Source organism: Pristiophorus japonicus, chromosome 19 (genome assembly GCF_044704955.1).
Source record: "Pristiophorus japonicus isolate sPriJap1 chromosome 19, sPriJap1.hap1, whole genome shotgun sequence".
Classification (NCBI taxonomy): Eukaryota; Metazoa; Chordata; class Chondrichthyes; family Pristiophoridae; genus Pristiophorus; species Pristiophorus japonicus.
Genome location: NC_091995.1, coordinates 58,671,016 through 58,697,272, shown reverse-complemented (window position 1 = coordinate 58,697,272; position 26,257 = coordinate 58,671,016). Strand labels below are relative to the sequence as shown.

At 48.4% G+C, this 26,257-nt stretch overlaps 1 protein-coding gene and 1 long non-coding RNA gene across 2 annotated transcripts; both read left to right on the top strand.

The window, feature by feature from the left end:
• Positions 1–7,182: 7,182 nt before the first annotated feature.
• LOC139230466 (histone H4-like) lies at positions 7,183–7,494 on the top strand. The gene has a single exon (XM_070862287.1). It carries the CDS (start codon positions 7,183–7,185, stop codon positions 7,492–7,494), a length of 312 nt encoding a protein of 103 aa, XP_070718388.1.
• A 5,653-nt stretch (positions 7,495–13,147) lies between these two features.
• Positions 13,148–25,478, top strand: LOC139229909 (uncharacterized). The gene is made up of 3 exons (XR_011587857.1): positions 13,148–13,361; positions 16,570–16,658; positions 25,401–25,478. It is a non-coding gene; the product is annotated as an uncharacterized lncRNA (long non-coding RNA).
• Positions 25,479–26,257: the final 779 nt, after the last annotated feature.

Sequence of the window (26,257 nt, the reverse complement as noted above, 5' to 3'; positions counted from 1 at the left end):
AGGTTTACCAGACCGATTCCAGGGATGGCATGACTGACATATGAAGAAAGACTGGATCAACTAGGCTTATATTCACTGGAATTTAGAAGAATGAGAGGGGTTCTCTTGGAAACATATAAAATTCTGACAGGATTGTACAGGTTAGGTGCAGGAAGAATATTCTCGATGTTGGGGAAATCCAGAAGCAGGGGTCACAGTCTAAGGATAAGTGGTAAGCCATTTAGGACTGAGATGATGAGAAACTACTTCACTCAGGGAATTGTGAACCTGTGGAATTCTCTACCACAGAAAGTTGTTGAGGCCAGTTCGTTAGATATATTCAAAAGGGAGTTAGATTTGTCCCATATGGCTAAAGGGGTCAAGTTGTATGGAGAGAAAGCAGGAATGGGGTACTAAATTTGCATGATCAGCCATGATCATATTGAATGGGTGGTGCAGGCACGAAGGATCGAATGGTCTACTCCTGCATCTATTTTCTATGTTTCTATGGAGGGTCCGACTTGAATTGGATTTGGAGAGTTAGTGAGAAGAGAGGAACACAGAAATGCTGGAGGGGCGGGGAGTTGACAGCAGGATGTCTCCACCCACTCTGCTCACTGCCGTTAAATTGCTCTGTGTCGACGCCTGTCATTTCATTTCTGACCCAGTTCTGACTGTCAGAGAGATTTTCCACAGAGTGAGAGTCGCGGACATGACTGATACTGCAGCCGCCGAAATGGCACCTCCTGCCACCGCCACTCAAACCAAGGTTACCAGCAAGAAGGAAAAGGCGGCTCCAAACTAAGTTGGGTGAACAGATCCTCAAGGTTGTGGCCGATGGCAGCGATCACAAAGGGATGTGCCTGGCCACGATAAAGAAGGCTCTGGTGGCCAAAGGCATCGATGTGGAGAAGCGCGGGTCCCAGATCAGGTTCAGTATCAAGAGAAATGTGACAAATGGCTCCCTGAAGCAGATCAAGGGCACTGGCACCTCGGGCTCCTTCAAAGTCGCTGAGAAGGAAACCCCGGGGAAAGTGGGAAGGAAAGTGAAGAAACCAGCAGCCAAGAAATCTCCAGCCAAGAAATCTCCAAGCACGAAATCAGCAGCCAAGCAAACGAGCACCAAGAATGCGCCAACGGCAAAAAGACAGCGAAAGCGCCGGCTGGGAAGAAGACGGCGGCGAAGAAGCCCAAGAGCCCCAAGAAGGCCACAGGCGCAAAGATGAATGTGGCCAAAAAGGTGGAGAAACCGAGGACCAAGGCCACGCCCAAATCAGCAAAGACCAAGAAAGCAGCACCCAAAAAGTAAATAAAAAGGTCAACTTGTAAACCTCTGAACCAAAAGGCTCTTCCCAGAGCTACACACGCCTATCAGAAAAGAGCGGATCCCGAATCTACAGATCCCTGTCCCGGGGCCAGGCTCAGATTCCTGATAGAGATCATTGAAAATGATCCCATGATCCCTGGTGATTCACTGGCATTGGCTGCACCCACCCCTCCCCCCGTGTCTACACCCAAACCTCCCCCAGCTTCTGCATCCACCCCTCCCTCAGTGTCTGCACCCTCCCTTCCCCCAGTGCGTGGACCCACCATCCCCCAGTGTCTGCACCCACCCCTCACTCAGTGTCTGTACCCACCCCTCCCCCAGTGCATGCACCCACCCCTCTCCCAGTGTCTGCACCTAATCCTCCCCCAGTGTCTGCATCTATCCCTCCCCCAGTGTCTGCACCTGCCCCTCCTCCAGTGTCTGCACCCACCCCTCCCTCAGTGTCTGCACCCACCCCTACCCCAGTGTCTGCACCCACCCCTCCCTCAGTGTCTGCACCCACCCCTCCTCCAGTGTCTGCACCCACCCCCCCTCAGTGTCTGCACGCACCTTCCCCCACTGTCTGCACCCACCCCTCCGCCAGTGTCTGTACCCACCCCTCACCCAGTGTCTGCACCCAACCTTACCGCAGTTTCGCACCCACGCTCCCCCAGTGTCTGCACCCACCACTCCCTCAGTGTCTGCACCCACACCTCCGCAGTGTCTGCACCCATTCTTCTCCAAGTGTCTGCACCCACCCTTCCCCCAGTGTCTGCACCCACCTCTCCCCCAGTGTCTGCACCCACCTCTCCCCCAGTGTCTGCACCCACCCTTACCGCAGTTTCTGCACCCACCTCTCCCCCAGTGTCTGCACCCACCCTTACCGCAGTTTCTGCACCCACGCTCCCCCTGTGTCTGCATCCAACCCTCCCCCAGTGTCTGCACCCACCCCTCCCCCAGTGTCTGCACTCACCCTTCCCCCAGTGTCTGCACCCAACCCTCCCCCAGTGTCTGCACCCACACCTCCCCCAGCATCTGCACCTTTCCCTCCCCAATGACTTCGCCCGCACTCCCCCAATGTCAGCACCCACCCTTCCCCCAGTGTCTGCAACCACCCCTCCCCTAATTTCTGCACCCACCCCTCCCACAGTGTCTGCACCCACCCCTCCCCAATGTCTGCACCCACCTTCTCCCAGGTTCTGCACCCACCCCTCCCCCAGTGTCTGCACCCAGCCCTCCCCCAGTGTCTGCACCCACCCTTCCCCCTTAATGAGCAACCTTCAGTGTTAGGGACAGAAGAGCGGATGGTTTGGTATTAAGCACAGACGCTCTATCAAAGAACCAGCACAGGCCCAATGGGCCTTCGGCTGGAACTTGGTGGCTTTTGGGGAGATCTGTCCTCTGTGGATTCTGAAGTCAAAATGGATCGAATTACACTTTGGAAAGTCCTTGGGCGGTTCCACTTACTCATTCCAGAGGAACTACAGTGTGTGGCTTATTCACCAAGGGGACCAATTAGCAATAGATCATGTGAAAATGGAGAACCAATCAGAGAAACGGCTGCCTATCCGTTAGTACAATTAAAATCATCAGAAAAAGGCTCCAGCCAAGACAGTGGCCCCCCCAAAAAGACCAAAGCTGTAACGGTAAACTCCAAAGCCTAAGAAAGCCGGCAAAAGCCCCAGAAAGAAGTAAAATAAAAGAGCGCAACGTGTAAACCCCTGAACTCAAAGGCTCTGTTCAGAGCTACCAAAGCCTCCCGGAAAGAGCGGAGACCGCAATAAAATGACACCTGTCCCGCGACCGGGCTCCTTCTCCACAGAAATCAGTCACAAATAAAGAGACGAGGATGTCCGGCAGAGTCAGTGTGAGACGGTGCAGCGGATCTCGGGCCTGATCTACGAGGAGACTCGCGGGGTGCTGAAAGTTTTCCTGGAGAATGTGATCAGGGATGCGGTCACCTACACCGAGAGCGCCGAGGGCAAGGCAGTCATTCTTCTGGATGTGGTGTACACTCTGAAACTCTCTATGGACTCTGCGGCTGAACAACTCGACCCTTTCGCCACGGACACAAAGGTTCGTTTAAGAGCCTCCCACTGCCTCACAAAGAGAGCAGTGAGCTGGGAACGGGGAATAGATTGTGGACTCACGTTGTGTTCGGTGTTGGTGTTTTAGTACAAAGTTGCACTGGGTGCGGAGCAGAGAGCGCCCACGTTATACTCTAAATAACTATATGGAAGATCGGCGCTCTAGGTTTTAGTGATGATGGTAGGATGCATAGGGAGTATAGAGGGACGGTGTACTAATCGGTGGGTTTATGATGATTAAAGGTGTTGATGTGGTAGATACAATTTCCTCGGATTGTGGAGTACAGAACGAGCAGGCATAACCTTAAGAGCCAGTTGGTGCTGTGAGTGGTCCCGAGGATCCTGTGGAAGGGTTAGACGGGCAATCGCTTTATATTGATAAAGTAATCATTTTACATGTTCATTTTTTTGTCAAATCGGTCAGTTCTGCAGTGAAATTGGCAGAGTTGGAAAATAATGCTCAATCCCAGCTCAGCCAATCGAGGCTAGTACTTGCCACCGCTTCGTTCCCTCGTCTTTGATTGGATTGAAACTGGATGTTTGTCTGGCGCCAGCCAATCACTGCTTGGGGCGGTCCCTCACAGTTTAAAATGACAGGGTTTGATCGAGGTTTAAAGGTGAGTGGGATGCCCAGAAGACCGACAGCACCCGCCCAATGTGAGTCGGAAAATATCAGTGAGAAATCTGATAGTGAATTGATCCCACTACACATATCTAAATTCTGTATCTCACCTTTAACCCAGCTCTTAATGCGGGGACAGGTGGGATACTATTTGTAATATTTTGAATTAATCAGAGCTGTAATACTGGTTCCCTCCTGTATGCAAATTCAACGGCGAAAAGTCTGCATGGATCACTGTGTTCAGGATGTATATCCTTCACCCTGTGGAATTATTGCCTCGGTAAGAGACGGTGAGCCCATCAACCGCAAGTTTCCTTTATACTCGGCTCTTAACATCCGTTCATATTCGGCTATCCCAACAACGTGCTCAATGACGAGCGGTCTGACGTTCAGGTTCCGTCCGCTGTGTTTCCCTGAACCCAGTTCCTCTCTATATTGATTCACTGATCTGAAAATCCGCTGCAGTGTTTGGCGATCTAGATTTCTACATTTTCATTACGTTTATAAGAGAATATCTGTGGCTAATTTCTGATCAAGAAACTCTCAGCTTAATTACAGAGATATAATATGTTAAATTAAATTTAGGACAACTGAGATGTAGAAAACATTAACTAGCCCTTCCACAGATACTGTGGGTGACTCTGAAAAGCGCCTTTGGGGTTTTAGATTAAATCATGTCCGCGTTACTTGCTCTTGGACGCACTGGTGGTTTTCTTGGGCAGTAGCACAGCCTGGATATTAGGCAGTACCCCGCCCTGAGCGATGGTCACCTTTCCCAGCAGCTTGTTGAGCTCATCCTCGTTGCGGATGGCCAGCTGCATGTGTCTGGGGATGATGCGGGCCGCGTTGCCGGCCAGCTCCAGGACTTCAGTGGTCAGATACTCGAGCACAGCAGCCACGTAGACCGGGGCCCCGACAGCCATATGCTCAGCATAGTTCCCCTTTCGCAGAAGCCTGTGAACACGGCCCAAGGGGAACTGCAGTGCGGCCCAGGAGGAGCGAAACTTGGCCCGAGTTTTACCGTCCAGTTTTTCCTCTTCCAAACATTTCCACAGTCCACACGTTCAGAGAAAGAATGAGAAATTCCTCCCACATCTGCCTTTCTTATAGCGGAAATTGGCGCGGTCCCGGCCTGCAAGACCATCAGCAGGCCAGGACCATTAGAGGGAGCAACTTGGGGCGGCGTGCCACTGCAGGGAGCAGCGCTTGCTGCTGCAGGAGGGCGAGGCTGTGAAGCCAGGTCGCTGATTGCAGTGCGGGCAGGTACAGCAGGAGGGACGAAGGAGCGGTGAGAGATTGTATAGGGATGTGATCTGACCGAGAGAGGCGCGAGTTCGGGGCCCAGAAGTGGCGAGGGCCCAGGGGCAGCACGGGCCAGCCCACACTGCGATATTCTTAAACCCGTGTGGTGGCTGGTGTGCAGTGGCAACCAACGTTGAAATAATCCACGCACGGGCATCTTCCACCCTTCAAAATATAGCTCGCAATCTAGAATATTAGGTCCTTCATTGAAATCCCTGGGAACTCATCCCTTTTTGGCGTGAAAGCAAGTCATCCTCGCTTTGAGGGACTGCCTGTGATGATGATAATTCTTATATCTTTGGGAGGAATGTAGGGAGCGAACTTGTGATTGATCGCTCTGTGGTGAACTGCAGAGGTCTTTTCCGATCATCAATTACTTTCTCCAACAGTCCGAAGCTAACGCATGTTTAATTTTTAAAAACCGCCAAGAAATAGCGGATTATGTTAATAAATTCACGATTAGTCAAAGATTTCGCAACACGTTTTAATTCCTTTTGTCTTATTCCATAGTTCCCTTGAAAATTCCAGGCTATTACAATCTGGATTAAATTCGGGTACTATTTCAAACTATTTGTAATGGGCGGGAATCAATCCCCACTGATTCTGTAAAGGGACACGTTCCAGCTCAATCTTTGTAAAAGTGAGCTTTCATAGATTATCGATCTATCCCCTGCAAAGGTAGGAGTGAGACCAGAACTGGGAGTCCTTCTGTGAAAAAAGAGGGACAGAGCGTTCACATTGTCCCCATTCTGGTCTCTGCAAGAACTCCCATTCTGGGTTGTTACACTGCGGGGAGTCTCGAGTTCATAAACGGTATCACCCCTAACTAGAATTTGTTTTTAATTAAAAAGGGCATGAAAGAGAACGAGGTGGCTAAAGTCTTGAGTCTCACCCAGAAACATCGGCAGGCGGTGTAAATAAACGGGTCTGAGAACAAAGGGAAAGCGCGAGCAGGGACCTTGTTTGATGTTTGGTGGGAAATTCAACAGCGACACTGAGGTCGATCCGAACAGTGAAGCTGCTTATCTGAGAATTCAAAATCAAATCTACAGCTGGAACTTCAAAAGTTGTCTAACACACTTGCTCGGGAAATAATTACAGTAAATCGATTTTAAAGGTTTGTGCAGTTCTTTTAGAGAGGTTGTGGGTGGCTTTTAAAAGAGCTGTTGTGTTTGGGTTTGATCTCTCAGGACAGCGTGCAGTTTTACTTGGAGCTGGTGTACTTAGTCACCGCCTTTGTCCCTTCCGACACGGCGTGCTTGGCCAGCTCCCCGGGCAGCAGCAGGCGCACGGCGGTCTGGATCTCCCGGGAGCTGATGGTGCGGCGCTTGTTGTAATGGGCCAGCGGGAAGCCTCACCCGCGCTGCACTCGAAAACTTCGTTCACAACCGAGTTAATGATGCCAATGGCCTTGCAGGAGATGCCGGTGCAGGGGTGAACCTGCTTCATCACTTTGTAGATGTCGATGGAGTAACTCTCCTTCCTCGACTTTCTGCGCTTCTTGCCGCCCTTCAGTGGCGTTTTCTTGATTACTTTCCTGGTGCCTTTCTTGGCGGTAACTATTTACTTTTCGTTAGCCATCATCTCGTTCAGTGCGGCGCAGATTTGAGGAAACTGCTCCGAGCCCGCCTTATATGGGCAGCTCCACACTCCCCCACAGCCGAGATGAGGGATGGGTTAAGGCAGTAATTGTGATTGGTTCAGTGGCCGCCTTGTCAATATCCATAGTTCTGTGTCGTTGTCTCTGCTCTGTCTGTGCCTCTGATTCTGTCTCTTCCCAGCCTCTCTCCCACTCTGCCTTTCTCAACCAGGTCCGGGCTGGCTTCATAAACTCTCGCCGTCCTGATGTATTTATCATTCAGTTTATGTTCCTGTGAAGAATCGTCATGTCTGGCCGAGGTAAAGGAGGCAAAGGATTGGGCAAAGGCGGAGCCAAGCGGCACCATAAAGTGTTCCATGATAATATTCAGGGCATCACCAAACACGCCATCCGCCGCCTGGCTCACCGTGGCGGTGTCAAACGGATCTCGGGTCTGATCTACAAGGAGACCCGCGGGGTGCTGAAGGTTACCCTGCAGAATGTGATCATAGACGCGGTCACCTACACTGAGCACGCCAAGAGCAAGACGGTCACTGCCATGGATGTGGTGTACGCTCTGAAACGGCAGGGCCGCACTCTCTATGGGTTCGCTGGCTGAACAACTCGACCCTTTCCCTCGGACACAGCACAAAGGCTCTTCTGAGAGCCACCCACCGCGTCACAGAGAGAGCAGTGACCTGTGGAAGGGGAGCGGAGATATATTGGGGTGGGGAATAGCTGCAGAATTCTTAGGATTATGGGGTAACAAGTGACTCTTTGGCCCAGACCCTGTGAAATGCTCTTTTAATCTCCGTGTGTGTCCAGGCACTCAGAGTTCTGTTTCCATTTAGCTTTTATATATCAGACAGATGGTGTGACGGGGAACCGGAGCTTTCCACGGCAGGATAGGTTCAGCCGAGCTGCTGTGACAAGCGGCTAAACTGTGATATTATTTTCCTTCTGAAGTTTGCTTCTTGCACAAATACTGTCGGCCATGAGGGAATTCTCGGGTTTAAGAAAAGTCTTTGAATGGACTGTAATGACCGCAATTCTATTTGCCGGAATCCACTGTTACCTGAGGCTTCTTCGGATTGGTCGCTTGCTTCGATTCCCATTTCCTTCACACAACAAACCATTGGTCTCAAGTGAACTGATTTTAAATTCAATTTGAAATATTTAACCAAGTTCTAATAGAAGTAATTTTATTGATAAATACTAGGTTCGACAGAAACAAATATGAAAATGGGGCAGTTTTACTGTTTTTCTGCTGATTTGCTCACAAGATTGAAAGGACGTTGGACGGAATGAATAAACTGCCCAATTTAATGCATTAAACTGGCGGCTCCTTCAGAGAGGCTGTGGGTGGCTCTTAAAAGAGCCGTTGTGTTATCTGTGTTTTTTTGTCAGTACATTGTGGAGATTTTCTTGGAGCTGGAGTACTCGGTCACCCCGTGCTTGGCCAGCTCCCCGTGCAGCACCAGACTCACGGCGGTCTGGATGTGTGGACGCAATCCGCACACTCCAAACTGTTCGAGGTTGCTGACATCTCCTGGCTGAAAGTGAGTGCTGCAACACGTGACAATCATTCAGCAGAAACCATTTCAAATTCGACAGAGATACGTCAGAACCATGTTCATGTTCACCTTAAAACTATTTCAAAATACTTTGTTGGTCCGGCTGAAAACTCCAAACAACCATTAAAAGTAGGACGCGCTCACCCGATTGTAGTGTGAACAGTGGGGTTAATCAGAGCCGCTGTCACTCTGGTACAGCGTGTCAATGGGATGCCTTGGTCAGTGTAGGATAGTTACTGTGTCTGTCCATCCTTGGTACAGTGTGTCAGTGGGATTCCTTGATCAGTGTAGGCTAGTTACTGTATCTGTCCTTCCTTGGTACAGTGTGTTAGTGTGGGATTGGCAGGGAAGTGTAGGATAGACACTGCCATTCACTCTCTGCTACAGCGTGTCAGTGGGATTCCTTGGTCAGTGTAAGATAGTTACAGTATCTGTCCTTACACGATACAGTTTGTCAGTGGGATTCCTTGGTCAGTGTAGGATAGTTCCTGTATCTGTCCTGACATAATACAGTGTGTCAGTGTGAGATTGGCAGGGGAGTGGAGGATAGACACTGCCCGTCACTCACTGGTACAGCGTGTCAGTGTGGAGTTTACTGATCAGTGTAGGATTGTTATTGTATCTCTCAATCTCTGGTACAGTGCCAGTGTGGTATGGACAGGAGCGTATAGGAATAAACTGCCACTGTAACTCTCTGGTACTGTGTGTCATTGTGGGAATAACTCCGGAATATGGGCTAGCTACTGTACCTGTCACTCTCTGATACAGCTATCCGTGTGGGATATATTTCTTAACATATATTATCTCTCAGTCTCTGGTACACTGTGGCAGAGTTGGGTTGTCAGGTGAGTGTAGGATAGATACTGCCTCTCTCATTCTCTGACATTATGTGACAGGTCAGTGTTGGTTAGATACAACCTCTCCCATTCTCTGACACTATGTGACAGGTGAGTGTTGGCTAGATACTGCCTCTCTCATTCTCTGAATATATGTGACAGATTCTGATTGCCAGGTGAGTGTAGGATAAATACTGACACTTTCAATCTCCGGTGTTCTTTCAGTGTGGGACTGACTGGTTATTATAGGACAGAATCTGCTACTTTCGCTATCTGGTCCATTGACAGACAAATATAGGAAACATATTGTTAGTGTCTGGTACGCGAATGTGGATTTGACTCTGTATTTATCCCTCTCTGGCATCTGAATGTGGCGTATCTCTGTATCTGTCAGTGTCTGATATTAGAGTGTGGGTTTTATTCTGAACCTGCCAGTTTCTGCTAATTGCGTGCTGGTTTCACTGTCTCTCAATGCCTGGTGTCTGAGTGTGTGGTTTACTCTGTATCTGTCCATCGCTGGTATGTAAATCTGGGCTCTACTCTATACCCGTCACTCTCTATTGTGTTCGCGTCGTTTTACTCTGTACCGATCAATTTCTAATCTCAGTATTCGTTTTAGCTTCCAACTTTCAATTTATCTTATGTAAGAGAGGGTTTACTCTGAATCTGAGCATCAGGCATTGTCGGCAGTGTAGGTGAAACCATGAAATTATTAATATTGCCAGATAAAGTTAATGGGCAAATTGTGGCAAATTGATTTCAACGTAAAATTTAGGAACTAACATGATAGGTTTGATCTGGGATAATTGTGAACCAGAGAACATTAAGCAGCCTTTTCACAGATACTGTGGGTGGCTCTGAAAAGAGCCTTTGGTTTATTAGATTAAATGTCCATTTTACTTGCTCTTGGACAGACTGGTGGTTTTCTTGGGCAGCAGCACAGCCTGGATATTAGGCAGCACCCTGCCCTGAGCGATGGTCGCCTTTCCCAGCAGCTTGTTGAGCTCCTCGTCGTGGCAGATGGGCCAGCTATCTGGGGATGATACGGGTCTTCTTGTTGTCACAGGCCACGTTGTCGGCCAGCTCCAGCATTTCAGCGGTCAGATACTCGAGCACAGCAGCCATGTAGACCGGGTTCCGGCACGCACACGCTCAGCGTAGTTCCCCTTCCGCAGGAGCCTGTGAACACGGCCCACAGGGAACTGCAGTCCGGCGCGGGAGGAGTGAGACTTGGCCTTGGCCCGAGCTTTACAACCACTTTTTCCTCTTGCAGACGTTTCCACAATCCACACGTTCTGAGAAAGAATGAGAAACTCCTCCCACGTCTGACTTTCTTATACATTCTGGAGGAATGCAGGGAGCGAACTTGTGATTGGTCGCTCTGAGGTGAATGTCTTTGGTCTTTTCCGATGTCCAATCGCAGCCTGTGTAGCCCGCCAATGAAAGTGGGGCGGAAATTATTGTCCTCAATAGTCAGTCCTCCAACGATTTAGAAATTCATAAATGCCGCCAGTAATTGTTAAAATTGCGGATTATGTCAGTAACTGCACCATTAGCCAAATATTTCCAAACACTTTTTGTTTCCTTTTGTCTTAATCCATATTTAACTTGCAAGTTCCATGCTGTTACAATCAGAATTACATTCGGGTACTATTTCAAACTGTCTGTAATGGGCGGGAATCAATCCCCACTATTTCTGTAATGGCACACATTCCAGCTCAAGCTTTGTAAAACTGCGGATTTATAGATTATCGATCGATCCCCCGCACAGGCGGGTATGAGACCAGAACTAGGAGTCCTGTGAAAAGAGAAGAGGGACAGAGTGTTCAAACTGCCCTGTTCTGGTCTCTGTCCGAACTCCCATTTTGAGTTGTTACATTGCGGGGAGTCTCAAGTTAATAAATGGGTTGACCTCTAACTAGAATATGCTTTTAAATTGAAAAGTGCGTGATGGAGAACGAGGTGGCTATAGTCTGAGTCTCATCCCTAAAACAAGCTTCTAATTCGTCGGCAGGCGTTGTAAATGAACGGGTCTGAGAGCAAAGGGAAAGAGCGACCAGGGACAGTGTTTGCTGTTTAGGGCGGGAAATTAAACAGCGAAGCGGACAGTAAAAACATTTATCTGATAATTCAAAACTAAATCTACAGCTCGAACTGCAAAGGTTCTCACACACTTGTTCGGGAAATAATTTATGATTTGAGGTCTAAAGGGAGATGCGTTTGAGCAGCTCTTTCAGAGAGGGTGTGGGTGGCTCTTAAAGGAGCCGTTGTGTTTGGGTTTGATCTCTCAGGACAGCGCGCAGTTTTACTTGGAGCTGGTGAACTTGGTCACCGCCTTTGTCCCTTCCGACACGGCGTGCTTGGCCAGCTCCCCGGGCAGCAGCAGCCGCACGGCGGTCTGGATCTCCCGGGTGCTGATGGTGCAGTACTTGTTGTAATGGGCCAGGCGGGAAGCCTCACCCACAATGCGCTCAAAAATATCGTTCATAAACGGGTTCATGATGCCCATGGCCTTGGAGGAGATGCCGATGTTGGGGTGAATTTGCTTCATCACTTTGTAGATGTAGATGGAGTAACTCTCCTTCCTCGACTTTCTACGCTTCTTGCCGCTGATCGGTGATGTTTTCATGATTACATTGTTGGTGCTTTTCTTGGCGGTAACTGTTTCTCAGGCGGGGAGAGTGTGCTCAGCGGCCGCCATCTTGGGCAGAGCGGGTCTCACGGCGCATGCGCGGTCCTTTGTGTAGGGACAAAGGGTGGGCGGGGCTTCAGGGTCTTTGATTGGACAGATGTTTGTGCCCAGGTCAGCGACCCCTGAAAGGGAGACTTGTTGTGCCAAATGTTGTCTGGTGACCCTGGGCCATGCCCGGCTCACCCTATTGGGCCAGTCCGGGCTCACCCTATTGGGCCAGCCCAGGCTCACCCTATTGGGCCAGCCCAGGTTCACCCTATTGGGTCTTCCAAAGCTCAATCTATTCCTCATCATCATCGGCAGTCCCTCGAAATCGAGGAGATCTTGATTCAACTCTAAATATGTGTTGTCAGGTGACTGAACAGTCCAATATGGGAATTACATTCTCTGTCACAGTTGGGACAGATGGTGGTTGAAGGAAAGAGTGGGTGAGGCTGGTTTGCCACATGCTCTTTCCATTGCATGTGCTTGATTTCTGCACTCGAAGTGCTCAACACCCTCCCGGATGCACTTCCTCCACTTAGGACAGTCTTTGGCCAGGGACTCCCAGGTGTCGGTGGGGATGTTGCACTTGATCAGAGAGGCTTTGAGGATGTCCTTCAAACGTTTCCTCTGCCCACCATGGACTCGCATGCTACGTAGGAGTTCCGACTAGAGCGCTTGCTTTGGGTGACTTGTGTCAGGCATGTGAACAATGTGGCTCGCCCAGCAGAGGTGGTCACGTGTGATCACTGCTTCGATGCTGGGGATGTTGGCCTGGTCAAGGACACTAATGTTGGTGCGTCTGACCTCCCAGGGGAGTTGCAAGATCTTGTGAAAACATTGGTGATGGTATTTCTCCAGCGATATGAGGACAAATCTGTCTCCAAGCTCATGGTCTACAGGCTGTATAATACCCGCCCTCCTGTATGGCTCAGAAACGTGGACGTTATACAGCAAACGTCTCATGCTATTGGGCCAGCCATGCTCACCCTGTTGGGCCAGCCCAGGCTCACCCTATTGGGCCAACCCGGGCTCACCCTATTGGGCAAGCCAGGCTCATCCGATTGGGCCAACCCGGGCTCACCCTATTGGGCCAGCCCAGGCTCACACTATTGGGCAAGCCAGGCTCACCCTAACGGGCCAGCACAAAAGGCCAGGCCTGTTTCGGGCATGCGCAGTGCATGTAACGGCGGAGCGGACACGGTAAACATCTGCTAGTAAAAAGAGCCCATTTCAGCGGAACGGAGGAAAGTAATGGACGAGCGGGTAGCCGGGGAGGCTTTATAAACAGCTGGTGCCCGCAGGAATCTCGGAATAATAACCTGAGTATCGGCGACTGCAGCTTCGAGGCTTTCTCCCGGCCACAGGCCCAGGATAACGGCGGCCATCCTTGTACAGGAAGGCAAGTTCAGTCCTCCACCATCTTGATTCAGTGATCAGCAAAGCGCATGCGTGGTCATCTTGGTGCAGGAGCAACGTGAGGTGTGTCAGTATCTGTTTCCAACCAGTCCTGCTGGGCAAACCAACAAATTAGTTATTTTATTCTCACTCTCGTCACCTCGGATTTCTCACCATCTCCCCTAAAGGCGCTGCTCAGTGCGAAGCTGACGGTTTACGTCCCAGACAATTGTAATAGGAAAGCCCCAGAGCTGTTCACTCCCAGGGTTAGAATCCTCATTTACAGTCCCAGGGTTGGAATCCCCGTTAACAGTCCCAAAGTTATTATCGCAGAAGAAAATAAGAAAGAGTACAAGGCCATTTGGCCCCTGGAGCCTGCTCTGCCATTCAATAACATCATGGCTGATCTGATCATGGACTCAGCTCCACTTACCTGCTCACTCTCCTTTATTCCCTTATCGCTCAAAAATCTGTCTACCTCTGCCTTAAATATATTCAATGATCCAGCCTCCACAGCTCTCTGGGGCAGAGAATTCCATAGATTTACAGCCCTCTGAGCGAAGAAATGTCTCCTCATCTCAGTTTAAATGGGTGGCCCCTTATTCTGAGACTATGGCCCCTAGTTTTAGTTTCCCTGATGAGTGGAAATGCCCTGTCTGCATCCACCTTGTTGAGCCCCCGGGTTATCTTATGTTTCAATAAGATCACCTCACATTCTTCTGAATTCCAATGTGTATAGGCCCAACCTACTCAACCCATCCTCATAAGACATCCCGCTCATCTCTGGAATCAACCTCTGAACAGCCTCCAATGCAAGTATATCCTTCTTTAAATACGGAGACCAAAACTGCACACAATACTCCAGGTGTGGCCTCACCAATACCCTGTATGGTTGTAGCTTACCTCTCTGTTTCTATACTCTATCCCCCTTGCAATAAAGGCCAACATTCCATTTGTGTTCCTGATTACTTGCTGTATCTGCATACTAACTTTTTGTATTTAATGCACAAGGACCCCCAGGTCCCTCTGTACTGCTGCACTTTGCAATTTTTCTCCATTTAAATTATAATTTGCTTTTCTATTATTTCTGATAAAGTGGATAACCTCACATTTTCCCACATTATACTCCATCTGCCAAATTTTTGCCCACTCATTTAGCCTGTTTATATTCCTTTTGCAGAGTTTTTGTGTCTTCACAATTTGCTTTCCCACCCATCTTTGTATAATCAGCAAACTTAGCTGCAGTAAACTCGGTCCTTTCATCCAAGTCATTAATATAGATTGTAAATAGTTGAGGACCCAGCACCAATCCCTGCGGCACCAACCAGAAAATGACACATTTATCCTGACTCTCTGTTTTCTGTTAGTTAACCAATCCTTTATCCATGCTAATATATTACCCCCAACCCTGTGAACTTTTATCTTGTGCAGTAACCTCTTATGTGGCACCTTATCGAATGTCATCTGGAAATAATCCAAATACACCACATCCACTGATTCCCCCTTATCCATCCTGCTCGTTACATCCTCAAAGAACTCCAGCAAATTTGTCAAACATGATTTCCCTTTCAGAAAGCATGCTGACTCTGTTTGATTGAATCATGCTTTTCCAAATGTCCTGCTACTGCTTTCTTATTAATGGACTCCAGCATTTTCCCAACGATCGATGTGAGGCTAACTGGTCTACAGTTTCCTGCTTTTTGTCTGCCTTTTTTAAATAGAGGTGTTACATTTGCGGTATTCCAATCTGCTGGGACCGCCTCAGAATCCAGGGAATTTTGGTAAATTACTACCAATGCATCCACTATCTCTTCAGTCACTTCACTTAAGAATCTAAGATATAAGCCATCAGGTCCAGGTGACTTGTTGGCCTTTAGTCCCATTATTTTACCAAGTACGGCTTCATTAGTGATGGTGAATGTGTCAAGTTCCTCCCTCCCTATAGCCCCTTGATTATCCACCGGTATTACTCTCAGTGACAGAGTGTTTTACTCTAATTACACTGATTTCGGACTGTTTCTGTCAGATAATAACTCTTCCATGGGCCCAGCAAACACTCCTGCTCCCTTGTTCCTCCGATGTTTCTGGAGGATTGCTTTGTGAAGACTGGCTCATGGAGAGAAACACTCTGCACGGAATGATCCCAAATTGAGCATCTCCAAGGGACAAGGCTCGCAGCTTTAATCATTCTCTGTCCTTTCCCCCCCCCCAGGCCAAGTTCCTTTGCTCAGATTCAGATAAAAGTAAATTGGGAAAAGTGCACTTCGATTTTTACAGGCTGAATTAGTGCAGAGAGCTGCGCATGCATGGATAAGCCCTGCCCCCTGAGTCGATTTCCAGTGAGCAGAAGCGCGCATATGCCCTCCCCTTCCCCAGCCCTGCCTGTGATCGCCATTCACTCAGTGAGCAGAAGAAGATGGTTTAAAACAGCCGGGAATGGAGAAACCGCAGCCCCAGGGTAAGGCAGCGGGCAGCAGCCTCCTTGCAGCAGCGCAGCGCTTTGGGAGCGTGTCCGCAGATGGGCTCAGAGATCGGCATTGAGTCCGGGGGGAGTCGGGGGCAGAGTGGAGCAAGAACCAGTGTCCGTGCGTGCTGTGAGTGGGGGAAGCAAGAGGCCATTCTCGGGCTGTGTGTGGACAGCGTGTGTCCAGGGTAAGGGAGACAGAATGGGCAGAATCTACTATTACAATCTGCTGCTTTATCTCTCCAAACGAGTAATGAACGTTCCTGGTTTAGTTCCGTCGGGGACTGTGCAAGAGGCAGAGTGGAGCAGGAACTAGTTCCGGAACATGGTGTGAGTGGGGGGAGGGAGAGGCCATTCTCGGGCTGTGTGTGGACAGTGTAAGGTAACAGAGAAAGTAAATCTCCTCGCTCTTTCAAATCATTGCTGCCGCCTTTCCCCAAATCAGTAGTGAATGTTCCTGATTCAGTTCCAATCTCACCGTGTCTGTTGTTCTTGGACAGTGAGCAGTGGAAACACAGCCTGACAGTGAGGATGTGGGGAGTTTCACAAAGTGCATCTATTGCAGGCATCAGGAAAGGAGTGTGGGAGAAGATATTTTAAAGACGGGTTATATTGTTTTGGTGAGCTGAGTTCTCCAGAACCGTGTTGCTGGTGGTCGAGAAATACATTGTCGCTCCCTCGGATACATCATATTCTCCCCTGTATTCATATCTTAGAACTAATATTGTTCTCGTATTATTATTCTCAGAGCAAAATTCTTGAACAAGCCAGAACAAATGTGATCTTTCCTCCACCTGGAACACAAGGAACAGTGCAGGCAGCTCCTTCTCACACACAGTAAGTAGATTATCACTCACAGACCATAAGAACATAAGAATTAGGAACAGGAGTAGGCCATCTAGCCCCTCGAGCCTGCTCCGCCATTCAACAAGATCATGGCTGATCTGGCCGTGGACTCGGTTCCACTTACCCGCCCGCTCCCCGTAACCCTTAATTCCCTTATTGGTTAAAAATCTATCTATCTGTGACTTGAATACATTCAATGAGCTAGCCTCAACTGCTTCCTTGGGCAGAGAATTCCACAGATTCGTAACCCTCTGGGAGAAGAAATTCCTTCTCAACTCGGTTTTAAATTGGCTCCCCCGTATTTTGAGGCTGTGCCCCCTAGTTCTAGTCTCCCCGACCAGTGGAAACAACCTTTCTGCCTCTATCTTGTCTATCCCTTTCATTATTTTAAATGTTTCTATAAGATCACCCCTCATCCTTCTGAACTCCAACGAGTAAAGACCCAGTCTAGAAACATAGAAACATAGAAAATAGGTGCAGGAGCAGGCCATTCAGCCCTTCTAGCCTGCACCGCCATTCAACGAGTTCATGGCTGAACATGAAACTTCAGTACCCACTTCCTGCTTTCACGCCATACCCCTTGATCCCCCGATTAGTAAGGACTTCATCTAACTCCCTTTTGAATATATTTAGTGAATTGGCCTCAACTACTTCCTGTGGTAGAGAATTCCACAGGTTCACCACTCTCTGGGTGAAGAAGTTTCTCCTTATCTCGGTCCTAAATGGCTTACCCTTTATCCTTAGACTGTGACCCCTGGTTCTGGACTTCCCCAACATTGGGAACATTCTTCCTGCATCCAACCTGTCCAAACCCGTCAGAATTTTAAACGTTTCTATGAGGTCCCCTCTCACTCTTCTGAACTCCAGTGAATACAAGCCCAGTTGATTCAGTCTTTCTTGATAGGTCAGTCCCACCATCCCGGGAATCAGTCTGGTGAATCTTCGCTGCACTCCCTCAACAGCAAGTATGTCCTTCCTCAAGTTAGGAGACCAAAACTGTACACAATACTCCAGGTGTGGCCTCACCAAGGCCCTGTACAACTGTAGCAACACCTCCCTGCCCCTGTACTCAAATCCCCTCGTTATGAAGGCCAACATGCCATTTGCTTTCTTAACCGCCTGCTGTACCTGCATGCCAACCTTCAATGACTGATGTACCATGACACCCAGGTCTCGTTGCACCTTCCCTTTTCCTAATCTGTCACCATTCAGATAATAGTCTGTCTCTCTGTTTTTACCACCAAAGTGGATAACCTCACATTTATCCACATTATACTTCATCTGCCACGCATTTGCCCACTCACCTAACCTATCCAAGTCACTCTGTAGCCTCATAGCATCCTCCTCGCAGCTCACACTGCCACCCAACTTAGTGTCATCCGCAAATTTGGAGATACTACATTTAATCCCTTCGTCTAAATCATTAATGTATAATGTAAACAGCTGGGGCCCCAGCACAGAACCCTGCGGTACCCCACTAGTCACTGCCTGCCATTCCGAAAAGTACCCATTTACTCCTACTCTTTGCTTCCTGTCTGACAACCAGTTCTCAATCCACGTCAGCACACTACCCCCAATCCCATGTGCTTTAACTTTGCACATTAATCTCCTGTGTGGGACCTTGTCGAAAGCCTTCTGAAAGTCCAAATATACCACATCAACTGGTACTCCTTTGTCCACTTTATTGGAAACATCCTCAAAAAATTCCAGAAGATTTGTCAAGCATGATCTCCCTTTTACAAATCCATGCTGACTTGGACCTATCATGTCACCATTTTCCAAATGCGCTGCTATGACATCCTTAATAATTGATTCCATCATTTTACCCACTACTGAGGTCAGGCTGACCGGTCTATAATTCCCTGCTCTCTCTCTCCCTCCTTTTTTAAAAAGTGGGGTTACATTGGCTACCCTCCACTCGATAGGAACTGATCCAGAGTCAATGGAATGTTGGAAAATGACTGTCAATGCATCCGCTATTTCCAAGGCCACCTCCTTAAGTACTCTGGGATGCAGTCCATCAGGCCCTGGGGATTTATCGGCCTTCAATCCCATCAATTTCCCCAACACAATTTCCCGACTAATAAAGATTTCCCTCAGTTCCTCCTCCTTAATAGACCCTCTGACCACTTTTATATCCGGAAGGTTGTTTGTGTCCTCCTTAGTGAATACTGAACCAAAGTACTTGTTCAATTGGTCTGCCATTTCTTTGTTCCCCGTTATGACTTCCCCTGATTCTGACTGCAGGGGACCTACGTTTGTCTTTACTAACCTCTTTCTCTTTACATACCTATAGAAACTTTTGCAATCTGCCTTAATGTTCCCTGCAAGCTTCTTCTCGTACTCCATTTTCCCTACCCTAATCAAACCCTTTGTCCTCCTCTGCTGAGTTCTAAATTTCTCCCAGTCCCCAGGTTCGCTGCTATTTCTGGCCAATTTGTATGCCACTTCCTTGGCTTTAATACTATCCCTGATTTCCCTAGATAGCCACGGTTGAGCCACCTTCCCTTTTTTATTTTTACGCCAGACAGGAATGTACAATTGTTGTAATTCATCCATGCGTTCTCTAAATGTCTGCCATTGCCCATCCACAGTCAACCCCTTAAGTATCATTAGCCAATCTATCTTAGCCAATTCATGCCTCATACCTTCAAAGTTACCCTTCTTTAAGTTCTGGACCATGGTCTCTGAATTAACTGTTTCATTCTCCATCCTAATGCAGAATTCCACCATATTATGGTCACTCTTCCCCAAGGGGCCTCGCACAATGAGATTGCTAATTAATCCTCTCTCATTACACAACACCCAGTCTAAGATGGCCTCCCCCCTAGTTGGTTCCTCGACATATTGGTCTAGAAAACCATCCCTTATGCATTCCAGGAAATCCTCCTCCACCGTATTGCTTCCAGTTTGGCTAGCCCAATCTATGTGCATATTAAAGTCACCCATTATAACTGCTGCACCTTTATTGCATGCACTCCTAATTTCCTGTTTGATGCCCTCCCCAACATCACTACTACTGTTTGGAGGTCTGTACACAACTCCCACTAACGATTTTTGCCCTTTAGTGTTCTGCAGCTCTACCCATATAGATTCCACATCATCCAAGCTAATGTCTTTCCTAACTATTGCATTAATCTCCTCTTTAACCAGCAATGCTACCCCACCTCCTTTTCCTTTTATTCTATCCTTCCTGAATGTTGAATACCCCTGGATGTTGAGTTCCCAGCCCTGATCATCCTGGAGCCACGTCTCCGTAATCCCAATCACATCATATTTGTTAACATCTATTTGCACAATTAATTCATCCACCTTATTGCGGATACTCCTTGCATTAAGACACAAAGCCTTCAGGCTTGTTTTTTTAACACCCTTTGTCCTTTTAGAATTTTGCTGTACAGTGGCCCTTTTTGTTCTTTGCCTTGGGTTTCTCTGCCCTCCACTTTTCCTCATCTCCTTTCTGTCTTTTGCTTTTGCCTCCTTTTTGTCTCCCTCTGTCTCCCTGTATAGGTTCCCATCCCCCTGCAATATTAGTTTAACTCCTCCCCAACAGCACTAGCAAACACTCCCCCTAGGACATTGGTTCCGGACCTGCCCAGGTGCAGACCGTCCGGTTTGTACTGGTCCCACCTCCCCCAGAACCGGTTCCAATGCCCCAAGAATTTGAATCCCTCCCTGCTGCACCACTGCTCAAGCCATGTATTCATCTGCGCTATCCTGCGATTCCTACTCTGACTAGCACGTGGCACTGGTAGCAATCCCGAGATTACTACTTTTGAGGTCCTACTTTTTAATTTAGCTCCTAGCTCCTTAAATTCTTTTCGTAGGACCTCATCCCTTTTTTTACCTATGTCGTTGGTACCAATGTGCACCACGACAACTGGCTGTTCTCCCTCCCATTTCAGAATGTCCTGCACTCGCTCCGAGACATCCTTGACCCTTGCACCAGGGAGGCAACATACCATCCTGGAGTCTCGGTTGCGTCCGCAGAAACGCCTATCTATTCCCCTCACCATCGAATCCCCTATCACTATCGCGCTCCCACTCTTTTTCCTGCCCTCCTTTGCAGCAGAGCCACCTACGGTGCCATGAACTTGGCTGTTGCTGCCCTCCCCTGATGAGTCATCCTCCCCAACAGTACTCAAAGCAGTGTATCTGTTTTGCAGGGGGATGACCACAGGGGACTCCTGCACTATCTTTCTTGCACTGCTCTTCCTGTTGGTCTTCCATTCCCTATCTGGCTGTGGACCCTTCTCCTGCGGTAAGACCAACTCACTACACGTGATACTCACGTCATTCTCAGCATCGTGGATGCTCCAGAGTGAATCCACCTTCAGCTCCAATTCCGCAACGCGGACCGTCAAGAGCTCGAGGCGGATACACTTCCCACACACGTAGTCGTCAGGGACACCGGAAGTGTCCCCGAGTTCCCACATGGTACAGGAGGAGCATATCACATGACCGAGCTCTCCTGCCATGTCTTAACCTTAGATACCCTTAAATTGGTAATAACAATGTTATAGTTCACTTACTGATATAAAAAATAAAAGAAAAGCTACTCACCAATCACCAGCCAATCACTTACCCCATTGGCTGTGACGTCACTTTTTGATTACTTTCTACTTCTATTTTGCTTTCTCTCCCGCTGTAGCTGCACCGGTATGCTTTTGACAGGTCGCTCCCCTCTCACCAACTGCCGCTGGCTCTCGATCTCCCGCTGGGCTTTTGACAGGTCGCTCCCCTCTCACCAACTGCCGCTGGCTCTCGATCTCCCGCTGGGCTTTTGACAGGTCGCTCCCCTCTCACCAACTGCCGCTGGCTCTCGATCTCCCGCTGGGCTTTTGACAGGTCGCTCCCCTCTCACCAACTGCCGCTGGCTCTCGATCTCCCGCTGGGCTTTTGACAGGTCGCTCCCCTCTCACCAACTGCCGCTGGCTCTCGATCTCCCGCTGGGCTTTTGACAGGTCGCTCCCCTCTCACCAACTGCCGCTGGCTCTCGATCTCCCGCTGGGCTTTTGACAGGTCGCTCCCCTCTCACCAACTGCCGCTGGCTCTCGATCTCCCGCTGGGCTTTTGACAGGTCGCTCCCCTCTCACCAACTGCCGCTGGCTCTCGATCTCCCGCTGGGCTTTTGACAGGTCGCTCCCCTCTCACCAACTGCCGCTGGCTCTCGATCTCCCGCTGGGCTTTTGACAGGTCGCTCCCCTCTCACCAACTGCCGCTGGCTCTCGATCTCCCGCTGGGCTTTTGACAGGTCGCTCCCCTCTCACCAACTGCCGCTGGCTCTCGATCTCCCGCTGGGCTTTTGACAGGTCGCTCCCCTCTCACCAACTGCCGCTGGCTCTCGATCTCCCGCTGGGCTTTTGACAGGTCGCTCCCCTCTCACCAACTGCCGCTGGCTCTCGATCTCCCGCTGGGCTTTTGACAGGTCGCTCCCCTCTCACCAACTACTCAATCTATCATCATAAGGTAACCCCCTCATCTCCGGAATCAGCCTAGTGAATCGTCTCTGTACCCCCTCCAAAGCCAGTATATCCTTCCTTAAGTAAGGTGACCAAAACTGCATGCAGTACTCTAGGTGCGGCCTTACCAATACCCTGTACAGTTGCAGCAGGACCTCCCTGCTTTTGTACTCCATCCCTCTCGCAATGAAGGCCAACATTCCATTTGCCTTCCTGATTACCTGCTGCACCTGCAAACTAACTTTTTGGGATTCAAGCACAAGGACCCCCAGGTCCCTCTGCACCTCAGCATGTTGTAATTTCTCCCCATTCAAATAATATTCCCTTTTACTGTTTTTTTTTCCCAAGGTGGATGACCTCACACTTTCCAACATTGTATTCCATCTGCCAAACCTTAGCCCATTCGCTTAACCTATCCAAATCTCTTTGCAGCCTCTCTGTGTCCTCTACACAACCCGCTTTCTCACTAATCTTTGTGTCATCTGCAAATTTTGTTACACTACACTCTGTCCCCTCTTCCAGGTCATCTATGTATATTGTAAACAGTTGTGGTCCCAGCACCGATCCCTGTGGCACACCACTAACCACCGATTTCCAACCCGAAAAGGTCCCATTTATCCTGACTCTCTGCTTTCTGTTCGCCAGCCAATTCTCTATCCATGCTAATACATTTCCTCCGCGTACCTCTATCTTCTGCAGTAACCTTTTGTGTGGCACCTTATCGAATGCCTTTTGGAAATCTAAATACACCACATCCATCGATACACCTCTATCCACCATGCTCGTTATATCCTCAAAGAATTCCAGTAAGTTAGTTAAACATGATTTCCCCTTCATGAATCCATGCTGCGTCTGCTTGATTGCACTATTCTTATCTAGATGTCCCGCTATTTCTTCCTTAATGATAGTTTCAAGCATTTTCCCCACTACAGATGTTAAACTAACCAGCCTATAGTTACCTGCCTTTTGTCTGCCCCCTTTTTTAAACAGAGGCGTTACATTAGCTGCTTTCCAATCCGCTGGTACCTCCCCAGAGAATTTTGGTAGATTATAACGAATGCATCTGCTATAACTTCCGCCATCTCTTTTAATACTCTGGGATGCATTTCGTCAGGACCAGGGGACTTGTCTACCTTGAGTCCCATTAGCCTGTCCAGCACTACCCCGCTAGTGATAATGATTGTCTCAAGGTCCTCCCTTCCCACATTCCTGTGACCAGCAATTTTTGGCATGGTTTTTGTGTCTTCCACTGTGAAGACCGAAGCAAAATAATTGTTTAAGGTCTCAGCCATTTCCACATTTCCCATTATTAAATCCCCCTTCTCATCTTCTAAGGGACCAACATTTACTTTAGTCACTCTTTTCCGTTTTATATATCTGTAAAAGCTTTTACTATCTGTTTTTATGTTTTGCGCAAGTTTACCTTCGTAATCTATCTTTTCTTTCTTTATTGCTTTTTTAGTCATTCTTTGCTGTTGTTTAAAATTTTCCCAATCTTCTAGTTTCCCACTAACCTTAGCCCCCATATACGCATTGGTCTTTGATTTGATACTCTCCTTTATTTCCTTGGTTATCCACGGCTGGTTATCCATTCTCTTACCACCCTTCTTTTTCACTGGAATATATTTTTGTTGCGCACTATGAAAGAGCTCCTTAAAAGTCCTCCACTGTTCCTCAATTGTGCCACCGTTTAGTCTGTGTTTCCAGTCTACTTTAGCCAACTCTGCCCTCATCCCACTGTAGTCCCCTTTGTTTAAGCATAGTACACTCGTTTCTGACACTATTTCCTCACCCTCAATTTGTATTACAAATTCAACCATACTGTGATCACTCATTCCGAGAGGATCTTTTACTAGGAGATCGTTTATTTTTCCTGTCTCATTACACAGGACCAGATCTAAGATAGCTTGCTCCCTTGTAGGTTCTGTAACATACTGTTCGAAGAAACAATCCCGTATGTATTCTATGAATTCATCCTCCAGGCTACCCCGTGCGATTTGAGTTGACCAATCGATATGTAGGTTAAAATCCCCCATGACTACTGCCGTTCCTTTTTCACATGCCTCCATTATTCCCTTGATTATTGCCCGCCCCACCGTGAAGTTATTATTTGGGGTCCTATAAACTACGCCCACCAGTGACTTTTTCCCCTTACTATCTCTAATCTCCACCCACAATGATTCAACATTTTGTTCATTAGAGCCAATATCGTCTCTCACAATTGCCCTGATATCATCTTTTATTAACAGAGCTACCCCACCTCCTTTCCCTTCTTGTCTATCTTTCCAAATCGTCAGATACCCCTGTATGTTTAATTCCCAGTCTTGGCCACCCTGCAACCATGTTTCTGTAATGGCCACCAAATCATACCCATTTGTAATGATTTATGCCGAATACTCATTTACTTTATTTCGAATGCTGCGTGCGTTTAGGTAGAGTGTTTTAATCCTAGTTTTTAAACCATGATTTCTAGTTTTGACCACTCCTGCAGCCCCTTTATATTCAGTGGCTCTTTTTGGTTTTTGCCTTGGGTTTCTCTGCCCTCCACTTTTACTCATCTCCTTTCTGTCTTTTGTTTTTGTCTCCTTTTTGTTTCCGTCTGTCTCCCTGCATTGGTTCCCATCCCCCTGCCATATTAGTTTAACTCCTCCCCAACAGCACTAGCAAACACTCCCCCTGGGACATTGGTTCCGGTCCTGCCCAGGTGCAGACCGTCCGGTTTGTACTGGTCCCATCTCCCCCAGAACCTGTTCCAATGCCCCAGGAATTTGAATCCCTCCCTGCTGCACCACTGCTCAAGCCACATATTCATCTGTGCTATCCTGCGATTCCTACTCTGACTAGCACATGGCACTGGTAGCAATCCCGAGATTACTACTTTTGAGGTCCTACTTTTTAATTTAGCTTCTAGCTCCTTAAATTAGTCTCGTAGGACCTCATTCCTTTTTTTACCTATGTCGTTGGTACCAATGTGCACCACGACAACTGGCTGTTCTCCCTCCCTTTTTAGAATGTCCTGCACCCGCTCCGAGACATCCTTGACCCTTACACCAGGGAAGCAACATACCATCCTGGACTCTCGGTTGCGGCCACAGAAACGCCCATCTATTCCCCTTACAATTGAATCCCCTATCACTATCACTCTCCCACTCTTTTTCCTGCCCTCCTGTGCAACAGAGCCAGCCACGGTGTCATGAACTTGGCTGCTGCTGCCCTCCCCTGATGAGTCATCCCCCTCAACAGTACTCAAAGCAGTGTATCTGTTTTGCAGGGGGATGACCGCAGGGGACCCCTGCACTACCTTCCTTGCACTGCTCTTCCTGCTGGTCTTCCATTTTCTAGCTGGCTGTGGACCCTTCACCTGCGGTAAGACCAACTCGCTACACGTGCTACTCACGTCATTCTCAGCATCGTGGATGCTCCAGAGTGAATCCACCCTCAGCTCCAAATCCGCAACGCGGTCCGTCAGGAGCTGGAGGCGGATACACTTCCTGCACACGTAGTCGTCAGGGCCACCGGAAGCGTCCCTGAGTTCCCAGATGGTACAGGAGGAGCATATCACATGACCGAGCTCTCCTGCCATGACTTAACCCTTAGATACACTTAAATTGGCAACAACAATGTTAACAGGTTACTTACTGATATAAAAAAGAAAAAGAAAAGCTACTCACCAATCACCATCCAATCACTTACCCCCTTGGCTGTGACGTCACCTTTTGATTTCTTTCTACTTCGTTTTTGCCTTCTCTCCCTGCTGCAGCTGCCGCTTCCTCTCCATGCACCTGGGCCTTTATAGGCCTCACCAACGCCACGCACTCCCGCCTCTCGGACCGCAGAGACACAGAACTGGTCTCAATCCTATGGTCAGAGGCAGCAGAAGCTGTCAGTCCCACAGTGATCTGAAGTGGCAGAGTTACATTGTGAATCTTACAGCCACATGGAGCAGTAGAATCAGATGATGTTTCACCATTGAAACAGATTACACTGACCGGTACATGAAAATACCCACACTCACTTGCCAGAAACTGGCAGGTAGAGAATAAAACATACAATCATCGACCGGAAAAAAATGTTAAACAGTTACTGCAAACCACACTCATATATCAGAAACTGATGGGTACAGAGCAA

Bases quoted from the DNA above. Each gene is read 5' to 3' on its own strand.
- LOC139230466 (XM_070862287.1), top strand. From the start codon at position 7,183: ATGTCTGGCCGAGGTAAAGGAGGCAAAGGATTGGGCAAAGGCGGAGCC.